At 42.1% G+C, this 22086-nt stretch overlaps 1 protein-coding gene across 1 annotated transcript in view; it reads left to right on the top strand.

Moving 5' to 3' along the window:
• Positions 1-16807, top strand: part of LOC115217453 (RNA polymerase-associated protein RTF1 homolog) — a 40712-nt gene extending 23905 nt beyond the window's left edge. Inside the window, exons 7-17 of the mRNA XM_029787155.2 lie at positions 1013-1099; positions 2567-2657; positions 4355-4437; positions 6107-6302; positions 7357-7434; positions 7581-7702; positions 9739-9874; positions 10914-10991; positions 11315-11359; positions 13712-13841; positions 16596-16807. Coding sequence (XP_029643015.1) covers positions 1013-1099; positions 2567-2657; positions 4355-4437; positions 6107-6302; positions 7357-7434; positions 7581-7702; positions 9739-9874; positions 10914-10991; positions 11315-11359; positions 13712-13841; positions 16596-16702 — 1153 coding nt within the window. The 3' untranslated portion in view covers positions 16703-16807. The remainder of the gene's footprint in view (positions 1-1012; positions 1100-2566; positions 2658-4354; positions 4438-6106; positions 6303-7356; positions 7435-7580; positions 7703-9738; positions 9875-10913; positions 10992-11314; positions 11360-13711; positions 13842-16595) is intronic.
• The last annotated feature ends 5279 nt before the right edge of the window (positions 16808-22086 follow it).

Here is a 22086-nt window from a genome sequence, read left to right as displayed (position 1 = left end):
ATGATGATGTCTCAGCCCCAGTGAAGTTGCCGGAGAATTTGCAAGACAAAGTAAAAAAAAAATGGGGGCTTTTTCTTTTTCCTTAATTTATTTTGTCTTGCAAATTCCTTGGTGACTTCACCAGTGCTGGTGTCAAGAGAAAAGCACCCAGTACACTCTGTAAAGTGGTTGGCATTAGAAAGGTCATCAAGTTGTAAAAACCATGCCAATTCTGACATTGGGGTCTGGCACAGATCTGCAGTGTTTTGGACCTTGTCAAACCATCCAACCCATGCCAGCATGGAAGGTGGACGTTAAACGATGATGATGGTATGTGCAATGTACTTCTTTGACATTGGTCAGCTGAGGGCTATAGCAGAAAACTTGCCCAAGGTACCACCCAGGGACCGAACTTATAACAATGTCAGGAACTAATGTCCTTGACCACAAAGCTATGCCTGTACCTCCACTTACTTAAATCTCTTTTCTATATTTTTATAAATATAAGGCGCAGGAGTGGCTGTGTGGTAAGTAGCTTGCTAACCAACCACATGGTTCCGGGTTCAGTCCCACTGCGTGGCACCTTGGGCAAGTGTCTTCTGCTATAGCCTCAGGCCGACCAAAGCCTTGTGAGTGAATTTGGTAGACGGAAACTGAAAGAAGCCCGTCGTATATGTGTATATATATATATGTGTGTGTGTGTTTGTGTGTCTGTGTTCGTCCTCCTAGTATTGCTTGACAACCGATGCTGGTGTTTATGTCCCCGTCACTTAGCGGTTCGGCAAAAGAGACCGATAAAATAAGTACTGGGCTTACAAAAGAATAAGTCCCGGGGTCGAGTTGCTCGACTAAAGGCGGTGCTCCAGCATGGCCACAGTCAACTGACTGAAACAAGTAAAAGAGTATTGTAATTCCTCATTTTCCTCATATATCAACTTCTCTTTATCGTATTGCTCTGTCTTGTAATGTTTTACCTGTCGTTGTCCTTGTAGCAAACAAACTGATCCCTTTCTACCGATTTCCTCTATTTCAGTAGCCCGAAATCCCGCAAGAAAAGCACAGTCTTCGCCAACAGAGAGGACCTAACCAAAATTCGACTTTCACGGAACAAAATGGAAAGGTGAGGAACACATTCAACGTTTTCTTCGCTCTATCTTTTTACTGGTTTCAGTCACCATGGCCATACTAGGGCTGTACCTTGATTCAACCCTTTTTTTTTTTTTTTTTGTCATTTTAAGCATGGTACTTATTCTGTCAGCCTCTTTTGCTGATCTGCTAATTTATGGGGGGGGGTCGATAAACTAAGTACCAGTTGAACACTGGGGTCAATATAATCAACTTACTCGTGCCCCTGAATTGCTGGCCTTGTGTCAAAATTTGAAATTGTTATTATTATTAAGGGTGATGAGCTGGCAGACTCGTTAGCACACTGGATGAAATGCTTCGCGGCATTTTGTCCATCTTCGGGTTCTGAGTTCAATTTCTGCCAAGGTTGGCTTTGCCTTTCATCCCTTAAAAAAAATACCAGGTGAGTACCGGGGCTGATGTAATCGACTAATGCTCACCCCAGAAAATTTAAGGCCTTGTGCTTGCTACTGCTGCTGCTGTTCTTGTTGTTAAGCAACAAGACGGGTAAGGGTGATTAGGTGATGGTCTAGGGCTTAGAGGCGGGAGACCCCAGACCTTGGGGAAAAAAAAAAAACTTTGGTCGTGTTGTTGTAGTCGAGGGCTCTTCGTTGACGCCTGACACCACTGGGAGGTGGCTCTTGAAGTCGCTGGAAATGGAGATCTCCAGGTCCAAATTCTTGGATGGCTGCTGTTGACATCGCACAGAATACAATATCGTGAGGTTATCTACCGGGGCTTTGTACCGTTTGTCAAGTCACAACAAGGACTTAAGGCAGACAGTACTTTACACAATATGCTGGCTTTTGTAATACACCTAGATTGTAGGGTATCTCTAAAGTTTTCAGATTGGGTGATATTGAACCCAATGCTCCAATGACAATAGGGACAGCCTTTATACTTGATTCTCATAGCTGTCACATCTTGGCGATCTCAATTCTCAGGTCTCCATATTCATCAATCTTTTCTCTTTCTTTCATGATGATATGTTGATCTCCTGACATTGATATGTTGATTATTAAGCACTCTTGTTTGTCCCTCCTAAAGATTACTATATCTGTCTGGAAATCAAAGTCCCAGAGGATTTTTGCTATCCTCTTTTCGCCCATTTATTATTATTATTATTATTTTGGCGTTAGGAAGGGCATGCAACTGTAGAAACTCTGCCAGATCAAGATTGGAGTCTGGTGCAGCCATCTGGTTTGCCAGACCTCAGTCAAATCGTCCAACCCATGCTAGCATGGAAAGTGGACGTTAAACGATGGTTATTATTATTCATCATCATCGTTTAACGTCCGCTTTCCATGCTAGCATGGGTTGGACGGTTCAACTGGGGTCTGGCAAGCCCGAAGGCTACACCAGGCCAGTCAGATCTGGCAATGTTTCTACAGCTGGATGCCCTTCCTAACGCCAACCACTATTTATTATTATTATTATTTTATTATTATTTTTTATATTTCAGGTGGTGTCACATGCCTTTTTTCAAAAACACTGTCATGGGTTGCTTTGTACGAATTGGTATTGGCAACCATGAAGGTCGAGCTATATACAGGGTAAGTAAAGCACTTCATCATAATCTTTACTTTCCTACTACCGACCCCTCTGTTTCTGGCCCCCCACACACACACATCATCTGTTGAGGGGACCAGCTCTTACTTTCAGTAATGTCTCAGAGTAATTGACTCTTTTGTTGTTTAGCTTCTAATCTACTCGGATTGACATCCATCCATCCATTTGTTGTTCAGCTCTGATTCTATCCTGATCAAACGAGCCTATTATCAGACGCATTCCTTTTATGAGCACCCCGTCCTTGAGCATTTGTTTTCTGCTGTAGCTCTGGGGTGACCAATGCCTAGAGAGTGGATTTGACAGGTGGAAACTCAAAGAAGTCCATTGTATATATATGTGTGTGTGTGTGTGTGTACCTTAATTTTGATACCTTTGTCATGCAATGATTGTAAACAAGCATCACCCTCACACAAGTGAAGCTGTTCTTGTATGGAAAACCTGTTTGGCCGTTGGGGAAATATTACGTTCCTTGCAAACAGGTGAGGGGTTGGCAACAAAATGGCCATAGAAAATATGCCCCAACGAATTCCATCTGAGCCATGCAACCATGGGACATTAGATGACGATGAGGGTAACTGTTTTTTTTTTTTCATCTAAACACCCTTTTTTAGGTATGGGATTTAAAGAATATTTGACTGCTATTTCTTGCAGGTCTAGTGACTGCATAGAGGGTCTTTCACTGGTATTGATATGAATTTTTAGGAAGGAGAACATGTAATCCATTAATCATATTTTCCCCTCCTGAGAGGGGAAACTATGTAGTCTTTGAGATCTTAAAAATAAAAAAGGACCAAGATAATTCCCTCTTCTTCATCATCATTTAATGTCTGTTTTCCATGCTGGCATGGGTTGGATGGTTGGACAGGAGATGGCAAACCAGAGACCTACCCAGGTTCCATTTGTCTGCTTTGACATGTTTCTACAGCTGAATGCCCTTCCTGATGCCAACCACTTTACAGAGTGGACTGGGTGCTTTTTAAGTGACACCAGCACAGGCGCTTTTAAGATGGCACGAACGTGGTTGTTGCCAGTGCTGCCTGACTGGATCCTGTGCCAGTAGCATGTACAAAGCACCATTTGAGCATGGTTGTTGCCAGTGCCACCTGACTGGCTCCTGAAAAACATCATTTGAGTGTGGTCAATTCCAGTACCACCTGACTGGCCCTTATGCTGGTGGCACGTAAAAAGCATGTACTGCACTCTCGGAGTGGTTGCTGTTAGGAAGGGCATCCAGCTGTAGAAACTCTGCCAGATCAGATTGGAGCCTGGTGCAGCCTCCTGGCTTGCCAGCCCTCAGTTAAACCGTCCAACCCATGCCAGCATGGAAAACGGACGTTAAAAGATGATGATGATGATAGCCTGAATGTTTTTTATGTGACACCAGCCCCAGTGGGGTCGCCATGTAGCTAATTAGTTCCGTTAATCTTTAAACCAATGCAATGATCATGGTCGAAGCAGTTTTGATCTTAGATCTGTTTGACCAGGGTTGACCTGCAGGTAAACAGCAACAATTGTATTTTGTAATGCTAATACTACAATGACCATCACAAGGTTTGGACTAATCACCTTACAGTCAGTATGTAATTCCTTATATAATCATCCTAGCCCCTGTTGGTAGCCTTAAAGCCTCTGCCCTTTGACCCCTTTATTCTCCTCCATTCACTCTCTTCTTTTTCCTCAGGTAGCTGAAATAATTGATGTTGTGGAAACCTTGAAAATATATCAACTTGGCTCAGCCCGAACAAATAAAGGTGTTCGACTTAGGTAAGTAAATCCAAGAGTGGTTGTGGTGGAGGTTGCAGTGTTGGTTAGCAATTAAATGCCAAGGTTTCCTTCGTGGATGCATCCACTCAGATGAGATGCTGTGTTGGTGATCAGCAGGTCAGGCACTGCACAGGTCTTCAGCATTAGATGACCGTTGCTGCCGCTGCTGTTGCTGTTGTTGTTGTTAAGCAACAAGACGGGTAAGGGTGATTAGGTGATGGTCTAAGGCTTAGGGGCAGGAGACCCTAGACCTTGAAAAAAAAAACTTTGGTCGTCTTGTTGTAGTTGAGGGTTCTTCATTGGCGCCTGACACCACTGGGAGGTGGCCCTCGAAGTCGCTGGAAATGGAGATCTCCAGGTCCAAATTCTTGAACGGCTGCTGCTGCTGCTCTTGTCAACTCTGTTTCTCCCGATGATTCCTTGCTTTCACTCCCAACTGACCACGAGTGCCCGACCTGAGGCAGAGCCTTATGTGTTTGCATCGGACTGATTGAGGGTGACATCCTTGGTCATTGTTGACAATGATGTACGCTGAGGACTGGCAAGCCAGAAGGCTGCACCAGGCTCCAATCTGATCTGGCAGAGTTTCTACAGCTGGATGCCCTTCCTAACACCAACCCCTCCGAGAGTGTAGTGGGTGTTTTTACGTGCCACTGGCATAAGGGCCAGTCAGGCGGTTCTGGCAACGACCATGCTCAAATGGTGTTTTTTACGTGCCGCTGGCACAAGGGCCAGTCAGGCGGTTCTGGCAACGACCACGCTCAAATGGTGTTTTTTACGTGCCACTGGCACAAGGGCCTGTCAGACGGTTCTGGCAACGACTACACTTGAATGTTGCTTTTCACATGTTGTTAAGGCGAATAATAATAATGATGATGGCAGTAATGTTTGATGGGTTGTACAGTTGTTATGACAGACATTGTTGTTGTTGTTATTGTGATGTTGGTGTGGTTGATTGTGATGTGATATTCATGGCCATGTTGTTGTAGTTATGTGGTGTGAGGTGGTGTCTGTGCAATGAGTGGTTTTGTAGATATAGGTAACAATGAGCTGTTGGACCCAGCGTTGCTTATGTTTTCCAGGCTGAAGTTAAGCACACCTCTGACCTTGTATTGAATAAGCATTTCCTTAGAGACTATTCTATCGATTTTGTTGAAATTTTACATGTGAAAAAAATGCAAAAGCAGCAAGGAAAATAACATTGTTAGTGGAATTTCCATTCAAACTCCTGATCGAGCTCACAAAAATTGATGCCAACTGAGCATTATAGAGTTTTCGAAAAATTCCAGCCTTATTTGAACTTTAGGGACACATGATCTACCTATGTGCCAAAGATCATTAAAATCAGTTGGACAGTGTGGGAGGAGTTAGAGTAACCCCCAAACAGATACACAGACAGACACCATTACACATTTATGTATACATATGTATCAAAGGGGTTAAGATAGTAGGGGTTGATGTGCAGGAGTCTGGCTGCTATTTCTAGCAGACTGAGCAATCATGTAGGGGCACCCTCATTGGTTCATGATCATTGCTGCTGGTGAGGGTGATGATGCATTTATGAGAGTATTTTTGTTTCTTTTACTTGAAAATCTCACCAGTCCAGTCTAGTCTAGTCCAGTCCATTGCTGTCCACTTTAGTTATTCTTCATTTCTTTCCTTTGAGCAGACATGGAAGCGCTGAACGAGTGTACAGGCTAGAGTTTGTATCGAATCAAGACTTCACAGAATCGGAATTCTTCAAATGGAAAGAAGCAATGGCTCATGCGGGCATGACGTTACCGACCCGAGATGAAGTAGAGAAGAAGATCTCAGACATAAACAATGCCTTCAACTACAAATTCAAAGATAACGACATTGAAGAGGTACGTCTTCCTCATTTGCAGCATTAATTAATTAAGCTTGTGTTTTTTTTTTACCTCTTTTACAGGTTACTCACTTTGCTGGGTGGTTGGCATTGGGAATGAAATCCAGCCATTAAAAACCGTGCCAAAACAGACACAGAAGTCTGGTGCTGGTTTCTGGCTTTGCCAGCTCCTGTCAAACTATCCAACCCATGCCAGCATAGAAAGCGGACGTTAAACCATGATGATGATAATGATGACTCAGTGACCCCCACAAATGCTGGTGGCATGAAAAAAAAGCACCCATTACACTCTGTAAAGGGTGTCCAGCCTTGTAAAATTATGCTAAAGTTGACATTTGTACTTGGCACAGCCCTGAGTGGATTTGGTTGATGGAAACTGAAAGAGAGCCTGTCGCATATAGATGTGTGTATGTCTGTTTGTCCCCCACCCACCACATGACAACCGGTGTTGGTGCATTTACATCCTTGTCACTTAGTGGTTCAGCAAAAGAGATCGATATAATAATCACCAGGTTTGAGAAAAAAAAAATACTGTGGTCGATTCATTCAATTCAAAATTCTTCAAGGCAGTGCCCCAGCATGGCCGCAGTCTAATGACTGAAAGCACTGTCCAAACGTAGCAGATGCCAGCGCCGCCTGACTGGCGTCCGTGCCGGTGACATGTAAAAGCACCAACCGATCGTGGCTGTTTGCCAGCCTGGTCTGGCCCCTGTGCCGGTGGCATGTAAAAAACACCCACTACACGCATGGAGTGGTTGGCGTTAGGAAAGGCATCCAGCTGTAGAAACACTGCCAAATCAGACTGGAGCCTGGTGCAGCCTCCATGGCTTACCAGACCCCGGTCGAATCGTCCAACCCATGCTAGCATGGAAAACAGATGTTAAATGATGATGATGATAAAAGAGATTGGTTAGAAAGGGTGGTTTTGTGGAGGATGATGTTTGGTGAGTTTTCTTGTATCAGCATTTTTGATTTATGGAAATTGATGGCTTATGAAAAGAGGAGAAAACAGCGTTTGTTTTATTTGTATTTGTTTTGTTTTTTCATTCCAGATTGTAGCTGAGAAACAAAAGTTTAAGAAAAACCCCCACAACTATGCCATGAGGAAAACCCTTTTAATGAAGCAGAGGGTATGTTATTTTATGTTTTACTCTTTTACAAGACGACCAAAGTTTTTTTTTTTTTTTTCTCCCAAGGTCTGGGGTCTCCCGTCCCAGCTGCTGCTGCTGATGGTGGTGCTTACATTGTATTTTTGTTTGTTTTTGTTGCTGTGTAGGATCAGGCAGAAGTGGAAGGTCTGAAGGACAAGGCCAAAGATCTGAATAAACAAATTGAGGAATTGGAAGAGAGGGCCACAGAGCTTGACCGACGTCGTACCAGTAACATCAACTCCATCAGGTCGGTCACTGCTTTTGTAAACTGTTCATCTCTCTCTCTCTCTCTCTCTCTCAATCTTGACCAGGATAACCTCAAGCAGTTTTTTTCAATTGTGTTGGGTTGGTCCCTGGTTTACATATTGTCTAATTCCACATTCTGTCTCCTGTTATGGCACTGTGTGTCTGTTCTCTCTCTTGCACATAAATATGTACATACTTGCCTATATAGAAACATGTGGAGGCGCAATGGCCCAGTGGTTAGGGCAGCGGACTCGCGGTCGTAGGATCGCGGTTTCGATTCCCAGACCGGGCGTTGTGAGTGTTTATTGAGCGAAAGCACCTAAAGCTCCACGAGGCTCCGGCAGGGATGGTGGTGATCCCTGCTGTACTCTTTCACCACAACTTTCTCTCACTCTTACTTCCTGTTTCTGTTGTACCTGTATTTCAAGGGGCCGGCCTTGTCACTCTCTGTGTCACGCTGAATATCCCCGAGAACTACGTTAAGGGTGCACGTGTCTGTGGAGTGCTCAGCCACTTACACGTTAATTTCCCGAGCAGGCTGTTCCGTTGATCCGGTCAACCGGAGCCCTCGCCGTCGTAACCGACGGAGTGCTTCCATCATATAGAAACACACACACACACCTTCTCTCTCTGTCTCTCTCTCTTTCTCAGTTATTTGAGTGCAAAAAATGTGACTTTTGTATTAGAATAATCAAGGCGGTGAGTTGGCAGACACGTTAGCATGCCAGGCAAAGTGCTTAGCGGTATTTCGTCTGCCACTACATTCTGAGTTCAAATTTCACTGAGGTCAACTTTGCCTTTCATCCTTTCGGGGTCGATAAATTAAGTACCAGTTACGGACTGGGGTCGATGTAATTGACTTAAACCCTTGGTCTGTCCTTGTTTGTCCCCTCTATGTTTAGCCCCTTGTGGGCAATAAAGAAATAAAAATAATCAAGTGCCTCAAGTAGAATTTGAACATGCAATGATTGGATCAGCAGTTTAGCTCCATCAGCATCTGACCTTTTATTTTCAAAGCAAAATCTGGAGCCAACATTTACACATTTATATACTCTTACAACTGCCAGTATGTCCATGTCAACCAATACACACACACAGTCAAAATACCGTCAAAATACATATACAGTCAACACAAACATCCTGTCAATTCACTTAAACAAGATCTTTTTGGTTTGAATGGCAGTTTTTTCTAGCGGTGTCATATGAAATTGTCACCCATAATTATGACCCTAGTATCGATCTATAGCATTTCAATCTGTTTTAGGGTTAGGGGTGGGGGAAAGGGTATCTTTTTTTTCTTCACAAATGTAAATATACCCAATCTGTTTCTTAAACGAGGGCCATATTCATACAGCACAGAATGTGTTTTTACCTCAATAGAAGTCATTGATTGGTTGAAATTGCAGAAATTGAAGAAGAAAAAAATAACAAATATCTGACAAACTATAGAATTTTCTCAATAAAACCAAGAGAAAAAGATGTTTTATAAACACATTCTACCAGTATACGAAATTTAAAATTATTTTAAAAAACTGCCGTTCAAACCGAAAAGATCCCTTAAACACAGACTCAGATGCTTGAACAGAAAATTTTCTCTTACATCATCATCATCATCATCATTGTTCAACCATGGTCGAGACAATAGAATTTACCATGCTACGCCAGACTTCACGGTCCATCATGGCATTACGAAGGTCCTGTTGCTGGATGCCTGTATCCCTGGAGATTACATCAGGGTAGGAGAGTGTGCGCCCTCTGGTATTGCGAGTAGATGGCTTCCAGAGGAAAAGAGTAGAAATTATCTCGTTGCTGGATGCCTGTATCCCTGGAGATTACATCAGGCTAGGAGAGTGTGCGCCCTCTGGTATTGCGAGTAGATGGCTTCCAGAGGAAAAGAGTAGAAATTATCTCTTTTTCAGCTCTACAACAATGTCAATCCTACGTCAATCTTGAATGTTCTTGAAATATTTTTCTTTAGCTGTTTCCAATTTGTAATTAATCCTGTAACCACTTAATTACCGTCGTTTTCTCTTTTAGTTACATTAACCAACGCAACAGGGAAAGAAACATGATTGAAGCGGAGAAGGCAGCGATCGTGGAAGGAGAGGCTGCCCGCAAGGCCGAGGCAGATCCTTTCACCCGTCGAGCTTGTCGGCCCAGTTTAGTTACAAAAGTAAGTTTCTCTCTCTCTTGTACCAATACTCTTTTACTCTTTTCAGTTATTTGACTGTGGCCATGCTGGAGCACCGCCTTTAGTCGAGTCGAGCAAATCGACCCCGGGACTTATTCTTTTGTAAGCCTAGTACTTATTCTATCGGTCTCTTTTGCCGAACCGCTAAGTGACGGGGACGTAAACATACAACCATCGTTTGTCAAGCAATGTTGAGGGGACAAACACACACATACATACATATATATATACATACATACATATATATATATATATATATATATATTATATATATATATATATATATACTCTTTTACTTGTTTCAGTCATTTGACTGCAGCCATGCTGGAGCACCGTCTTTAGTCGAGCAACTCGACTCCGGGACTTATTCTTTGTAAGCCTAGTACTTATTTTATCGGTTTCTTTTGCCAAACCACTAAGTTACGGGGACATAAACACACCAGCACCGGTTGTCAAGCGATGTTGGGGGACAAACAGACACACAAACATATACACACACATACACATATATATGTATATACGTATATACGACGGGCTTCTTTCAGTTTCCATCTACCAAATCCACTCACAAGGCTTTGGTCGGCCCGAGGCTATAGTAGAAGACACTTGCCCAAGGTGCCATGCAGTGGGAATGAACCCGGAACCATGTGGTTGATAAGCAAGCTACTTACCACACAGCCACTCCTGCACCTACAATTAATTTTTTTCCATCAAATCAAAATTTTATTATCAATATATTTTTATAGGAAGAAAAGAAAGATAAAAAGAAGCATTAAAAATATGAAAGACTAAATTGAGAGAAAGAATCAGCCTTAATTACCTCATCAAAGAAACGGTAAAAAAGGGGGTGGATTAAGTAGCAGAAGATGGGGGGAGGGAGTAGTGGGGTGTATGCTCTTAATGACAAAAAAGATTGGTTTTTTTTTTTGTTTTATTTCAATGTTCTTCTTTCTGACTTTAGACTTCTTGTTTGATGCCAGCTTCCACCTTTTTTTAATTAAATGTTGTTCTCTCCTTGCAGGTCCGGGACCCGGAGATTTCATCAATAATAAAAGCAAAAGTAGCAGAAGTCAAAGCCGCAGAAGAGAAAAAGAAACGAGTGAGTGACTTGACCATGTCCTTGTTTGATTGTTTATAGTGTTGTTGTTGTTGTTTAGCCACAGGTCAGTTGGGATCCATCAGATATACGATCCAAGGCATTCCCTATTTAACCATATGCCTGTTGGGATCCTCCCCCTATTGGGAGTTTTTTTACTTGTTAAATTTCTCTTGATATCATACGTTTACAGGGACCTTTTTTTTTTTCGCAAAACCCTTTGTTTTTATCGTCCTGTGTTTGTCCTTTCATATTTTTGATTCTATATTAGCCCTTGCGGCCAATAAAACCAGAATTAATCATTATTATTACTTTATCCCCATCAGGAATCAGAAGAAAACGGAGGAGAAGCTGCTGTAGAATCAAAACAGGTGAGTAGTGATCCTTCATCCATCTTCATTACATTACAACATTTGAACGACATACCCGGGTAGCTCTCTCTCCTCCTTCTTCTCCTCTTCCTGGCGGCAGGTATTTAAAGGGAAAAAATTTGACAAGTCAGTCAGTCACCGGCTGACACTCACTGACGATACATCGAAGAGGCCAGGGAACAGAAGAAAGAAGACATGCACCCAACACCAGAGCTGAAGACACTTCCGTAAGGAGTGGGGACCCGCCACATCAAAGTGGTAGAGGAGTAGGGGCCGAAACCGGACGTGGTTCCTCCTGACGATGTCTTGAGCTAACTGGATCCTATAAAGGAGCTGTTGAGGTAGCAGACCACGAAACACGGTTGTAATTCCTCAGGCAAAGCTGTTTAATCGTCTGAGTCGCTTCTTACTACTTCACCCTACCACTTCAGTTATTGATGTCTCAATAACGAAGGTGACCCCACATATTATTTTGGTCAGTCTCAGCAGCTGTTCCTTATAGTTAGCTGTTATTTTGCCAGCTGTCTAAATTACTACCAATCTGGGGGTCAATTCACTCTAATTAACTACCCCCCTATTGTAAACTTTCTGCCTTTCAGCATCTCTTAAGAAAAAATTATTATCTTTGGATTGACAGAATCTTGAGATTGTCAGACTAAATGTCATCTTGCTGTATTTCGTACGTTATGAGTTCAAATCCGGCCATGGTCAACTTAGCCTCTCACTCCTTTTGGGTTGATAAAATGAAGTACCAGCTGAATATTGGGGGTCAGTTTGACTAAACTGTCCTGCAAATTGACCTTGTGCTTAAATCTATTAAAAGTGGTCAGCATGCTGGACAAAATGCCTAACAATATTTCTTCCAGCTTTATGTTCAGAGTTCAAATGCCACCAAAGTCAACTTTGCCTTTTATCCTTTTGGGGCTGAGAAAACAAGTACTAGTTGCGTCTCCTTTGCCGGTGGCACGTAAAAAGCATCCACTACACTCGTCTGACATATATGTGCTTTTATCGTTTACTTGTTACAGTCATCAGGTTACGGTCATGCTGGTGCACTGTGTTATAGAATTTTTATTGGTCTCTTTTGCAAAGCCACTAAGTTACATTCTCTAGTGGTTGGCGTTAGGAAGGGCATCCAGCTGTAGAAACCTTGCCAGATCAGTTTGGAGCCTGGTGCAGCCTTCTGGCTTGCTAGTCCTCCGTCGAACCGTCCAACCCATGCCTGCATGGAAAACAGACGTTAAACGACGACGATGATGATGATGTGTACTGGAGTCGCTGCTGACAACTAGCCACTTCCGCCCTTGTGCTTAGGGTAAAAATTATTATTTTCAGTGAGCCAGAATTGCTCATAAACACCATGCTTTTGGTATTTGACTTTAAAATGATAGTAATAATAAGAGAGTATTGTAGTTCGCTTGAAGCATTGTGTATTGTTTGTGAAATATAATAACGTGTCTTGGATGACACAATAATGCAGAGTGGACTATAATAGCTGTTATAAATAATTTAATTATTCATAGTCTGATATATTTTGGAATATAAAAATTCCTTCTTCAGATATTGCTAGGAATTGATCAAGTATCGTTGGGAATAATAATAATAATATTTTAATTAGTGTTTGGACTATGATTATTTTTTTGGACACTGCTTACCAACGGTTTTTGAGTAAAACGTATTGCTTCTAATATTGTGGCTCCAATTTTGTTGATGCCAAAATTGACAAAACGGTTCAAGACAATCCCCAGTTAAAGGGACATAACTCAGACTACCTACTCCAAAGTACTGTTACTGACTATCTCTCGTGAGATTTATAAATAGTAATTTTCTAAAGGAATTTTCGTTCAAACATCCTTTGCTGTCACTGACACAAACGCAGTTCTCATTGCTAGTCCTCAGTCGAACCGTCCAACCCATGCCAGTATGGAAGGCGGACGTTAAACGATGATGATGATGTGTACTGGGGTCACTGATGTCAACTAGCCACTTCTACCCTTGTGCCTAGGGTAGAAATTATTATTTTCAGTGAGCCAGAATTGCTCATACACACCATGTGAATCAAACGTTTTGACTTGACAGCCATTTTGCTTTAACCCTTTGGTGTTTAAGCTGGCCATATCCGGCCCAAATATCCTACATGTTTTACATTCAGCCTGGCCATATCTAGCCCCTCACACCTAACCTACATTGACATTCTAAGAATAAACTATCACACCATTGAAACTTCAAAGCTGTAAGATAATGTATGAGTAATTGAAAATAATTTGAGTGAAAAAAGTGCACACTAAAGGGTTAAGCTTTTTGCTAAGAAGTTCTCTCAGTAGCCAAGACATTTCTACGTTTCTCTTGCAGAATCCTGTTCCTGTGGACAAGGACAAAGATAAACCAGATGTAAAGAATGCACCAGAACGACGAGATTCAGAAGATCTTTATGCTGTACATGATTTCGATATCAAAATAGACTTAGAAGTGCCCATGTCAGGTGAGTGGAAGTTCTGCTTATTTATCGTTTATTAAACCTGTGCCGATGGTACGTAAAAAGCACCATCCAAATGTGGCCGATGCCAGTGCCGCCTTGACTGGCTATCATGCTGGTGGCACGTAAAAAGCACTAATTGGCAAAATGGTGATATTGTTACTGGTGCTTACTGATGCTGCTGTTATTATTTAGCCCCATGCCAGCAGGATCTATGGTCAAATGCTTTCCAAGTGTGACTTTCCCTTCTGATTAAGGATACTCAAAACTACATTGTACCATGCGTCCTTCTTCAAAATGATTAGGGAAATTTTTAGGCTGTTATTTCCAGCAGCTCAATCAAACGTGTAGGGCAGCCATGGACAAACTGATGCCAGTGGACCTTTCTAAATGGCACACCTGACAAAAAATTACCTGGAATATTTTTGTCATGTAACCCTCTTCTCAAAATCTGTCAGACCATGTCTAATGCAGATGTTACATGGCTGCTGTTTCTATTATTTCTGTTGGTGTTCATGTCTCTCATGCAGTAGTTGACAATGGTGGAGGCGCAATGGCCCAGTGGTTAGGGCAGTGGACTCGCGGTCATAGGATCGCGGTTTTGATTCCCAGACCGGGCGTTGTGAGTGTTTATTGAGCGAAAACACCTAAAAGCTCCTCGAGGCTCCGGCAGGGATGGTGGTGATCCCTGCTGTACTCTTTCACCGCAACTTTCTCTCATTCTTACTTCCTGTTTCTGTTGTACCTGTATTTCAAAGGGCCGGCCTTGTCACTCTCTGTGTCACGCTGAATATCCCCGAGAACTACGTTAAGGGTACACGTGTCTGTGGAGTGCTCAGCCACTTACACATTAATTTCATGAGCAGGCTGTTCCGTTGATTCGGATCAACCGGAACCCTCGTCGTCGTAACCGACAGAGTGCTTCCAAAAAAAAAGTCGACAATGCTTCGTCATTGCCAATATTTTGTCCCCTTCTGCTGTTGATAGCTTTATCATCATTCTCTTTAATGTCATTATTGCTGTTCTGACCCCATCATTCTTTATAATTTTAGAGAGATTTGGATACTTTGATAAAATCAGATTTGATCAAATAAGCACCTGTCAAAAGTATTGCCCTCGATCCGAGTGACTTCTTGCAAGGAGTGCTCCAGCATGGTCACAGACATGTAAATGAAACTAGCAAAAGAAGAGGCTTGGAAAGTTAATGAAGACACAGGGTCCGTCCATAAGATATGAAAGAGATCAAATACATTAGTAACATTGCATTACCTCCCCTTTTACTCTGAGCACACATAAAATTACGTCAAGAACGCCTGGATTAGCTCCCTTACCTCTTCACTATCAGAATGTAGTTTGCCAAGAGCTTTAGGCTTTAAGCAAACGACTCTAATTTTAGAGGACAGTGCTGTTTACCGATTTAAACTCTCCCAAATCATTTCAAACTGGGGAGGCAGGACACTTGTCCAGTTTTCGTCTCGTCCAAAGGAAATTTTAGTTAAACAAATGATTCGAATGTTGTAAATTAGATTCTATGTATTACTCTATATTAAGTTTCTAGGATCTTTTCGGTTTGAACGGCAGTTTTTTTCTAGCGGTGTCATATGAAATTGTCACCCATAATTATGACCCCAGTATCGATCTATTGCATTTCAATCTGTTTTAGGGTTAGGGGTGGGGGGAAGGGTATCTTTTTTCTTCTTCAAAAATGTAAATAAACCCAATCTGTTTCTTAAACGAGGAACATTTTCATACGGCACAGAATGTTTTTTTTTTTTACCTCAATAGACGTCATTGATTGGTTGAAATTGCAGAAATTGAAGAAAAAAAACCCAACAAATATCTTACAAACTATAGATTTTTCTCAATAAAGCCAAGAGAAAAAGCTGTTTTATAAACACATTCTACCAGTATACGAAGTTTAAAAGTGTTTAGTTGCGTGGAAATTATTTTTAAAAACTGCCGTTCAGACTGAAAAAAACCCCAGTTTCTACATCGATTTTCCATGGCTAACCCCAGTAAGAAGTGAATTTCTTTTGCATTGATGTGTTCTTTCCCTTTATTCTCCAACTGTGAATTATTAGTGGCACTTTCTTTACTGTAATTATTTTGGCTCAGTGGTTAGAGCGTCGAGCTTACGATCATGAGGTTGTGAGCTCGAATCCCGGACCGGGCTGTGTGTTGTGTTCTTGAGCAAGACACTTTATTTCACGTTGCTCCAGTTAACTCAGCTGTAGAAATGAGTTGCGACGTCACAGGTACCAAGCTGTATCGGCCCCTTTGCTTTTCCCTTGGATAACACCGGTGGCGTGGAGAGTGGAGGTCGGTATGCATGGGCGACTGCTGGTCTTCCATAAACAATCTTGCCCAGACTTGTGCCTGGGAGGGTAACTTTCTAGGTGCAAACCCATGGTCAGTCATGACCGAAGGGGGTCACACATTCTATGATAAAAGAACCATGTTCAGCTTCCTTAAGCTGAAATTTTTGCTTCTCTCATGTACACACATTATGTATGTGAATCTTATTACATGAAATTTCGAATATAAAAGCAGTTTAAATTCTCCCCTTTTTGTGATAGGGCAATGGTGAAGAAGTTCAATTTTCAATCATGGGTTTCCATAAAATAATCAAGCACTGGGGTGGGTGTAATTTACTAGTCCCCACTACCCCAAAATTTCAGGCCTTGTGCCTAGGGGTGGAAAGAATTATTATCGTCGTGTGTTTATTGTCTTGAATTAACATTTCTATTCAATTAATTCCAGGATCGTCCATTGTGGCTTACAATCGAACCGCGCAGCCTGTGAAAGAAGTCACCCCACGAAGGTCCTTAAATTTAGAAGACTACAAGAAGCGGCGAGGTTTAATATAACATTGTGTGAATGGGGGTGGTCGAGTGAGCCTGTTGCAAGCAGGCACTTTGTATGATAAAAACAAAACAAAAAAAATCAAAAAGAAAAAAAAAAACATTACTAGACTTTTGGTAGATGTGTTTTTTTTTTTTTTTAAATTCTTTTTCCAAATTTCCAGTTGACTTTTCTGGTTGAAGTTGATTTTTTTTTTCCAGATATCATAATTGTGCCATCATTTCCTCATATATATATGTATACACACACACAGATATGTGTATGTATAATGTGTGTGTGTGTGTGCATGAATGTATGCATATATACACATGTATATATGCATGTACTTCTATTTATATATATATGGATATATATATATAAATGTGTATATGTATACCCATACATGAATGTGTGCATATTTTTATATACATCTTAATGTATGTATGTGCATATATATGTGTGTACATACATGTATGGGTGTATATATATATATATATATAAAAATGTGTATATGTGTGCATTTGTGCGTATGTTTATATACATCTTAACATATATATGTATATATGAATGTACATATGTATATGCATATATGTATACATCCTGCCTCTTCCACTTGTACATTAATTTGACCATCAAAAACTGTATATCATCCACCCACCTACCTGACCCCATAACCCATCAACCAGATTAATTAAAAAAGGGTCAATACACCCATAAACCTGACTGTTTTGCCATTTAGTTTTATTGTTCTGTTATAAGGGTTTCAGGTTTACAAGTGCAACGCTGTTTTCTGCTGGACCAAACTGCTTTCTCTGGGATTATTGATGTCCTGTTAATCCCTTAATCAGTCCTAATTCACCAATCTAGTCATGACCTTCCTCTTTTGATTTTGTTTTTCTTTTAGTAGTGTACCATAATCTTTATTATTGAGTGTCCTTATTTGTTTTTTAAAGGTGTTTCGTTGTGGTTTCAAGGAGATCTGGCTGCTATTTCTAGCCGGCTGATCCCTCGATCATGTCTACCTGCTCCCTAATTGGCTCACCTGAGATGCTGTTTGATGGTAGTTTATGATGCTGCTGATTATACTGTTGTTTATGATGAAGTAACCTGGTGTCATTGTGTGAGAGAAAGTTGTGGCGAAAGAGTCAGCAGAAGTTCACCATTACCTTCTGCCAGAGCCGCATGGAGCTCAGGTGTTTCACTCATAAACACGCACATCGCCCGGTCTGAGATTTGAACCCGTGATCCCTTGACCGCGAGTTCGCTACTCTAACCACTAGGCCATGTGCCTTCACCTCTGTCAAAAGTAATGTTTGTTTAGAATTAATCATGCATTGTCATGAAGCTTTGAGATTTTAATGATGGGATTGCTTGTTTTCAGAATGACATTGTAGGGTAGGTGTGAGAGGCTGGATCTGGCTGGTTTGAACCCACAGAAGGTAGTATATTTTGGCTTGATGTGGCCAAAGGGTTAAAACTTGTCAAATATACCAGCAGCAAACCAGGGATGCCAAAACATCTGAAAATTCCATGGCTTTCAAAAAGGCCAAATTCTTTATTGCCTTCAATGATGCAACAGGAAAAAATGGCTTCTGTTTTACAAGGAGTTGATGACTAAGAGGAAGGAAGCCATCTTAGAGGAGGTCGACTGAAACTACTGCAGTTATTTGGCTGAGTCATTATGAAGTTTGCTTTGCAATCTGGGGTCCTTGGTTCAATTCCATTGTCTGGTATCTGCGACAAATGTGTTTTTTTTTTATTCGATTTTATCATAAAATCATCTCAGCTTGTGAACGGAATTTTGATAGGGAAATTGTGTGGAAGCTTCACAGCTGGATTGTACAGGTCATTCAACGAGCTGCCATCTTGTATGTTGTGTCATTGACTTTTGCTACAGAATCACATCCGTGGAATACTCAGCCATATACTATTTTAACAAGATGATTAAACAATTGAATGTTCCAGAGAGTTCAAAGACATCAGGAAAAATTTAAGTTAACATACTTAATGTATGAAGAATTAAAAGATATTAACAGCAAATCATCATCATCATCGTTTAACATCCATTTTCCATGCTAGCTTGGGTTGGACGGTGCGACTGAGGTCTGGGAAGCCAGGAGGCTGCACCAGGCCCCAGTCTGATCTGGCAGTGTTTCTATGGCTGGATGCCCTTCCTAACGCCAACCACTCAGTGAGTGTAGTGGGTGCTTTTTATGCGCCACCGGCACAGGTGCCAGGGGAGGCTGGCAGCGGCCATGATTGGTTGGTGCTTTTTACGTGCCACTGGCACAGAAGCCAGTCAGGACGGCGCTGGCATCGGCTACGTTCGGATGGTGCTTTTTACGTGCCACAGGCAAAGGTATCACAACTACAATTTCCATTTGATATTTATTTTGATGTTGATGTACTTGACTCAATAGGTCTCCTCAAGCACAGCAGGTCACCCTACGATCCAAGGTAAGCACAGCAGGTCGTTCTGCGATCCAAAGTACTTTGGATGGGCTGGGGCTATTTGAAACTGGTGCAGGAAGCAGCCATGAACTCATTATTTGTCGGGTCTTCACAGTCACAGCATATCTCCAGAGATCTCGGTCTTTCGTCATTGCCTCTGTGAGGTCGAACGTTGGAAGGTCATGCTTGACCACCTCATCCCATGTCTTCCTGGGTCTACCTCTCCCCCAGATACCTTCAACTGTTTGGGAGTGACACTTCTTCACACATCTCTCCTCAGCCATCCGCAGTACATGACCGTACCAGTGCAAACGTCTCTCTTGCACACCACATCCGATGCTTCTTGTGTCCAGCATTTCTCTCAGGGTGCTTACACTCTGTCGTGTGTGCACACTGACATTACACATCCAGCGGATCATGCTAGCTTTATTTCTTTCAAGCCTACGCATGTCCTCTGCAGTCACAGCCCATGTTTCACTACCGTGAAGCATGGCACATTTTACAAAGTAATCTGAAAGCTAAAGGGTCAAGTCACAAACCTTATCATTCTAAAGGGTCAAGTCACAAACCCTATCGTTCTAAAGGGTCAAGTCACAAAGCCTACCATTCTAAAGAGAGAAGGTTAAACTGGTCAGTACATTGTCATTGAATGTCCATTTTCCATGCTGGCATGGGTTGGACAGTTTGACAAGAGCTGGCAAATTAGAGGACTGTGATATTTCTGCTGCCCGACACCCTTCCTAATGCCAACCACTTCAGAGAATGTAATGGGTGTTTTGTATGTGACACCAACACCAAGTAATAAAATGACGTCAAAGAAGTTAAAAGTCGGGATGGCCATAGCTGGATTGCTTTTGCTCAGCTGGAATAGGCCATAGCTGGGATTAAATGATATCACTGCCATATGACAACTCTGGAAGATTATGTTCTGAGTTCAAATTCCACTGAGGTCGACTTTGCTTTTTCTTCTTTTCAGGGGTCAATAAAGTACCAGCTGTATACTTAGGTCAATGCAATCGATTGATCCTACCCACCACAAAACTTGCTGGCCTTGTACCAGAATTTGAAATCAATGTGTGATCAATACAAGATGAAAATATAATCAGTGGCAGTACAAGAATACTACCCCTTTAACTGCCATCACCACACCAACAACTACCCCAACTACAACAGATACTGCTAACATTGACAGCACAACCACTACTATGCCAATACTATAATTATGGTTAACTCCTCAATAACCACTACTACTACCACTCATACCACAACACAACTATTACACTACAACTACCAGAACAGCAATCACACTACCGTCACAACTACCACAACAGTAATCACACCACCGTCACAACTACCACAACAGTAATCACACCACCATCACAACTACCACAACAGTAATCACACTACCGTCACAACTACCACAACAGCAATCACACTACCGTCACAACTACCACAACAGCAATCACACTACCGTCACAACTACCACAACAGTAATCATACCACCGTCACAACTACCACAACAGTAATCACACCACCGTCACAACTACCACAACAGTAATCACACCACCATCACAACTACCACAACAGCAATCACACTACCGTCACAACTACCACAACAGTAATCACACCACCGTCACAACTACCACAACAGTAATCACACCACCATCACAACTACCACAACAGTAATCACACTACCGTCACAACTACCACAACAGCAATTACACTACCGTCACAACTACCACAACAGTAATTACACTACCGTCACAACTACCACAACAGTAATCACACCACCATCACAACTACCACAACAGTAATCACACCACCGTCACAATTACCACAACAGCAATCATGCTACCGTCACAACTACCACAACAGCAATCACACTACCGTCACAACTACCACAACAGTAATCACACCACCATCACAACTACCACAACAGTAATCACACTACCGTCACAACTACCACAACAGCAATTACACCACTGTCACAACTACCACAACAGCAATCACGCTACCGTCACAACTACCAGAACAGCAATCACACTACCGTCACAACTACCACAACAGCAATCACACCACTGTCACAACTACCACAACAGTAATCACACACTGTCACAACTACCACAACAGTAATCACACCACCGTCACAACTACCACACCACAATCACACTACCGTCACACTACCACAACAGTAATCACACCACCGTCACAACTACCACAACAGCAACCACACTACCGTCCAACTACCACAACAGTAATCACACCACCGTCACAACTACCACAACAGTAATCACACCACCATCACAACTACCACAACAGTAATCACAACTGCCGTCACAACTACCAACAACAGCAATCACACCACTGTCACAACTACCACAACAGCAATCACGCTACCGTCACAACTAGCAGAACAGCAATCACACTACCGTCACAACTACCACAACAGCAATCACACCACTGTCACAACTACCACAACAGCAATCACGCTACCGTCACAACTACCAGAACAGCAATCACACTACCGTCACAACTACCACAACAGCAATCACACCACTGTCACAACTACCACAACAGTAATCACACCACCGTCACAACTACCACAACAGTAATCACACCACCGTCACAACTACCACAACCACAATCACACTACCGTCACAACTACCATAACAGTAATCACACCACCGTCACAACTACCACAACAGCAACCACACTACCGTCACAACTACCACAACAGTAATCACACCACCGTCACAACTACCACAACAGCAATCACACTACCGTCACAACTACCACAACAGCAATCATGCTACCGTCACAACTACCACAACAGCAATCACACCACCGTCACGACTACCACAACAGCAATCACACTACCGTCACAACTACCACAACAGCAACCACACTACCGTCACAACTACCACAACCACAATCACACTACCGTCACAACTACCACAAC

The sequence above is a fragment of the Octopus sinensis genome, linkage group LG11, assembly GCF_006345805.1.
Source record: "Octopus sinensis linkage group LG11, ASM634580v1, whole genome shotgun sequence".
Classification (NCBI taxonomy): domain Eukaryota; kingdom Metazoa; phylum Mollusca; class Cephalopoda; order Octopoda; family Octopodidae; genus Octopus; species Octopus sinensis.
The sequence above is the reverse complement of the archived record's forward strand: the minus strand, read 5'-3'. Positions and strand labels throughout refer to the sequence as shown.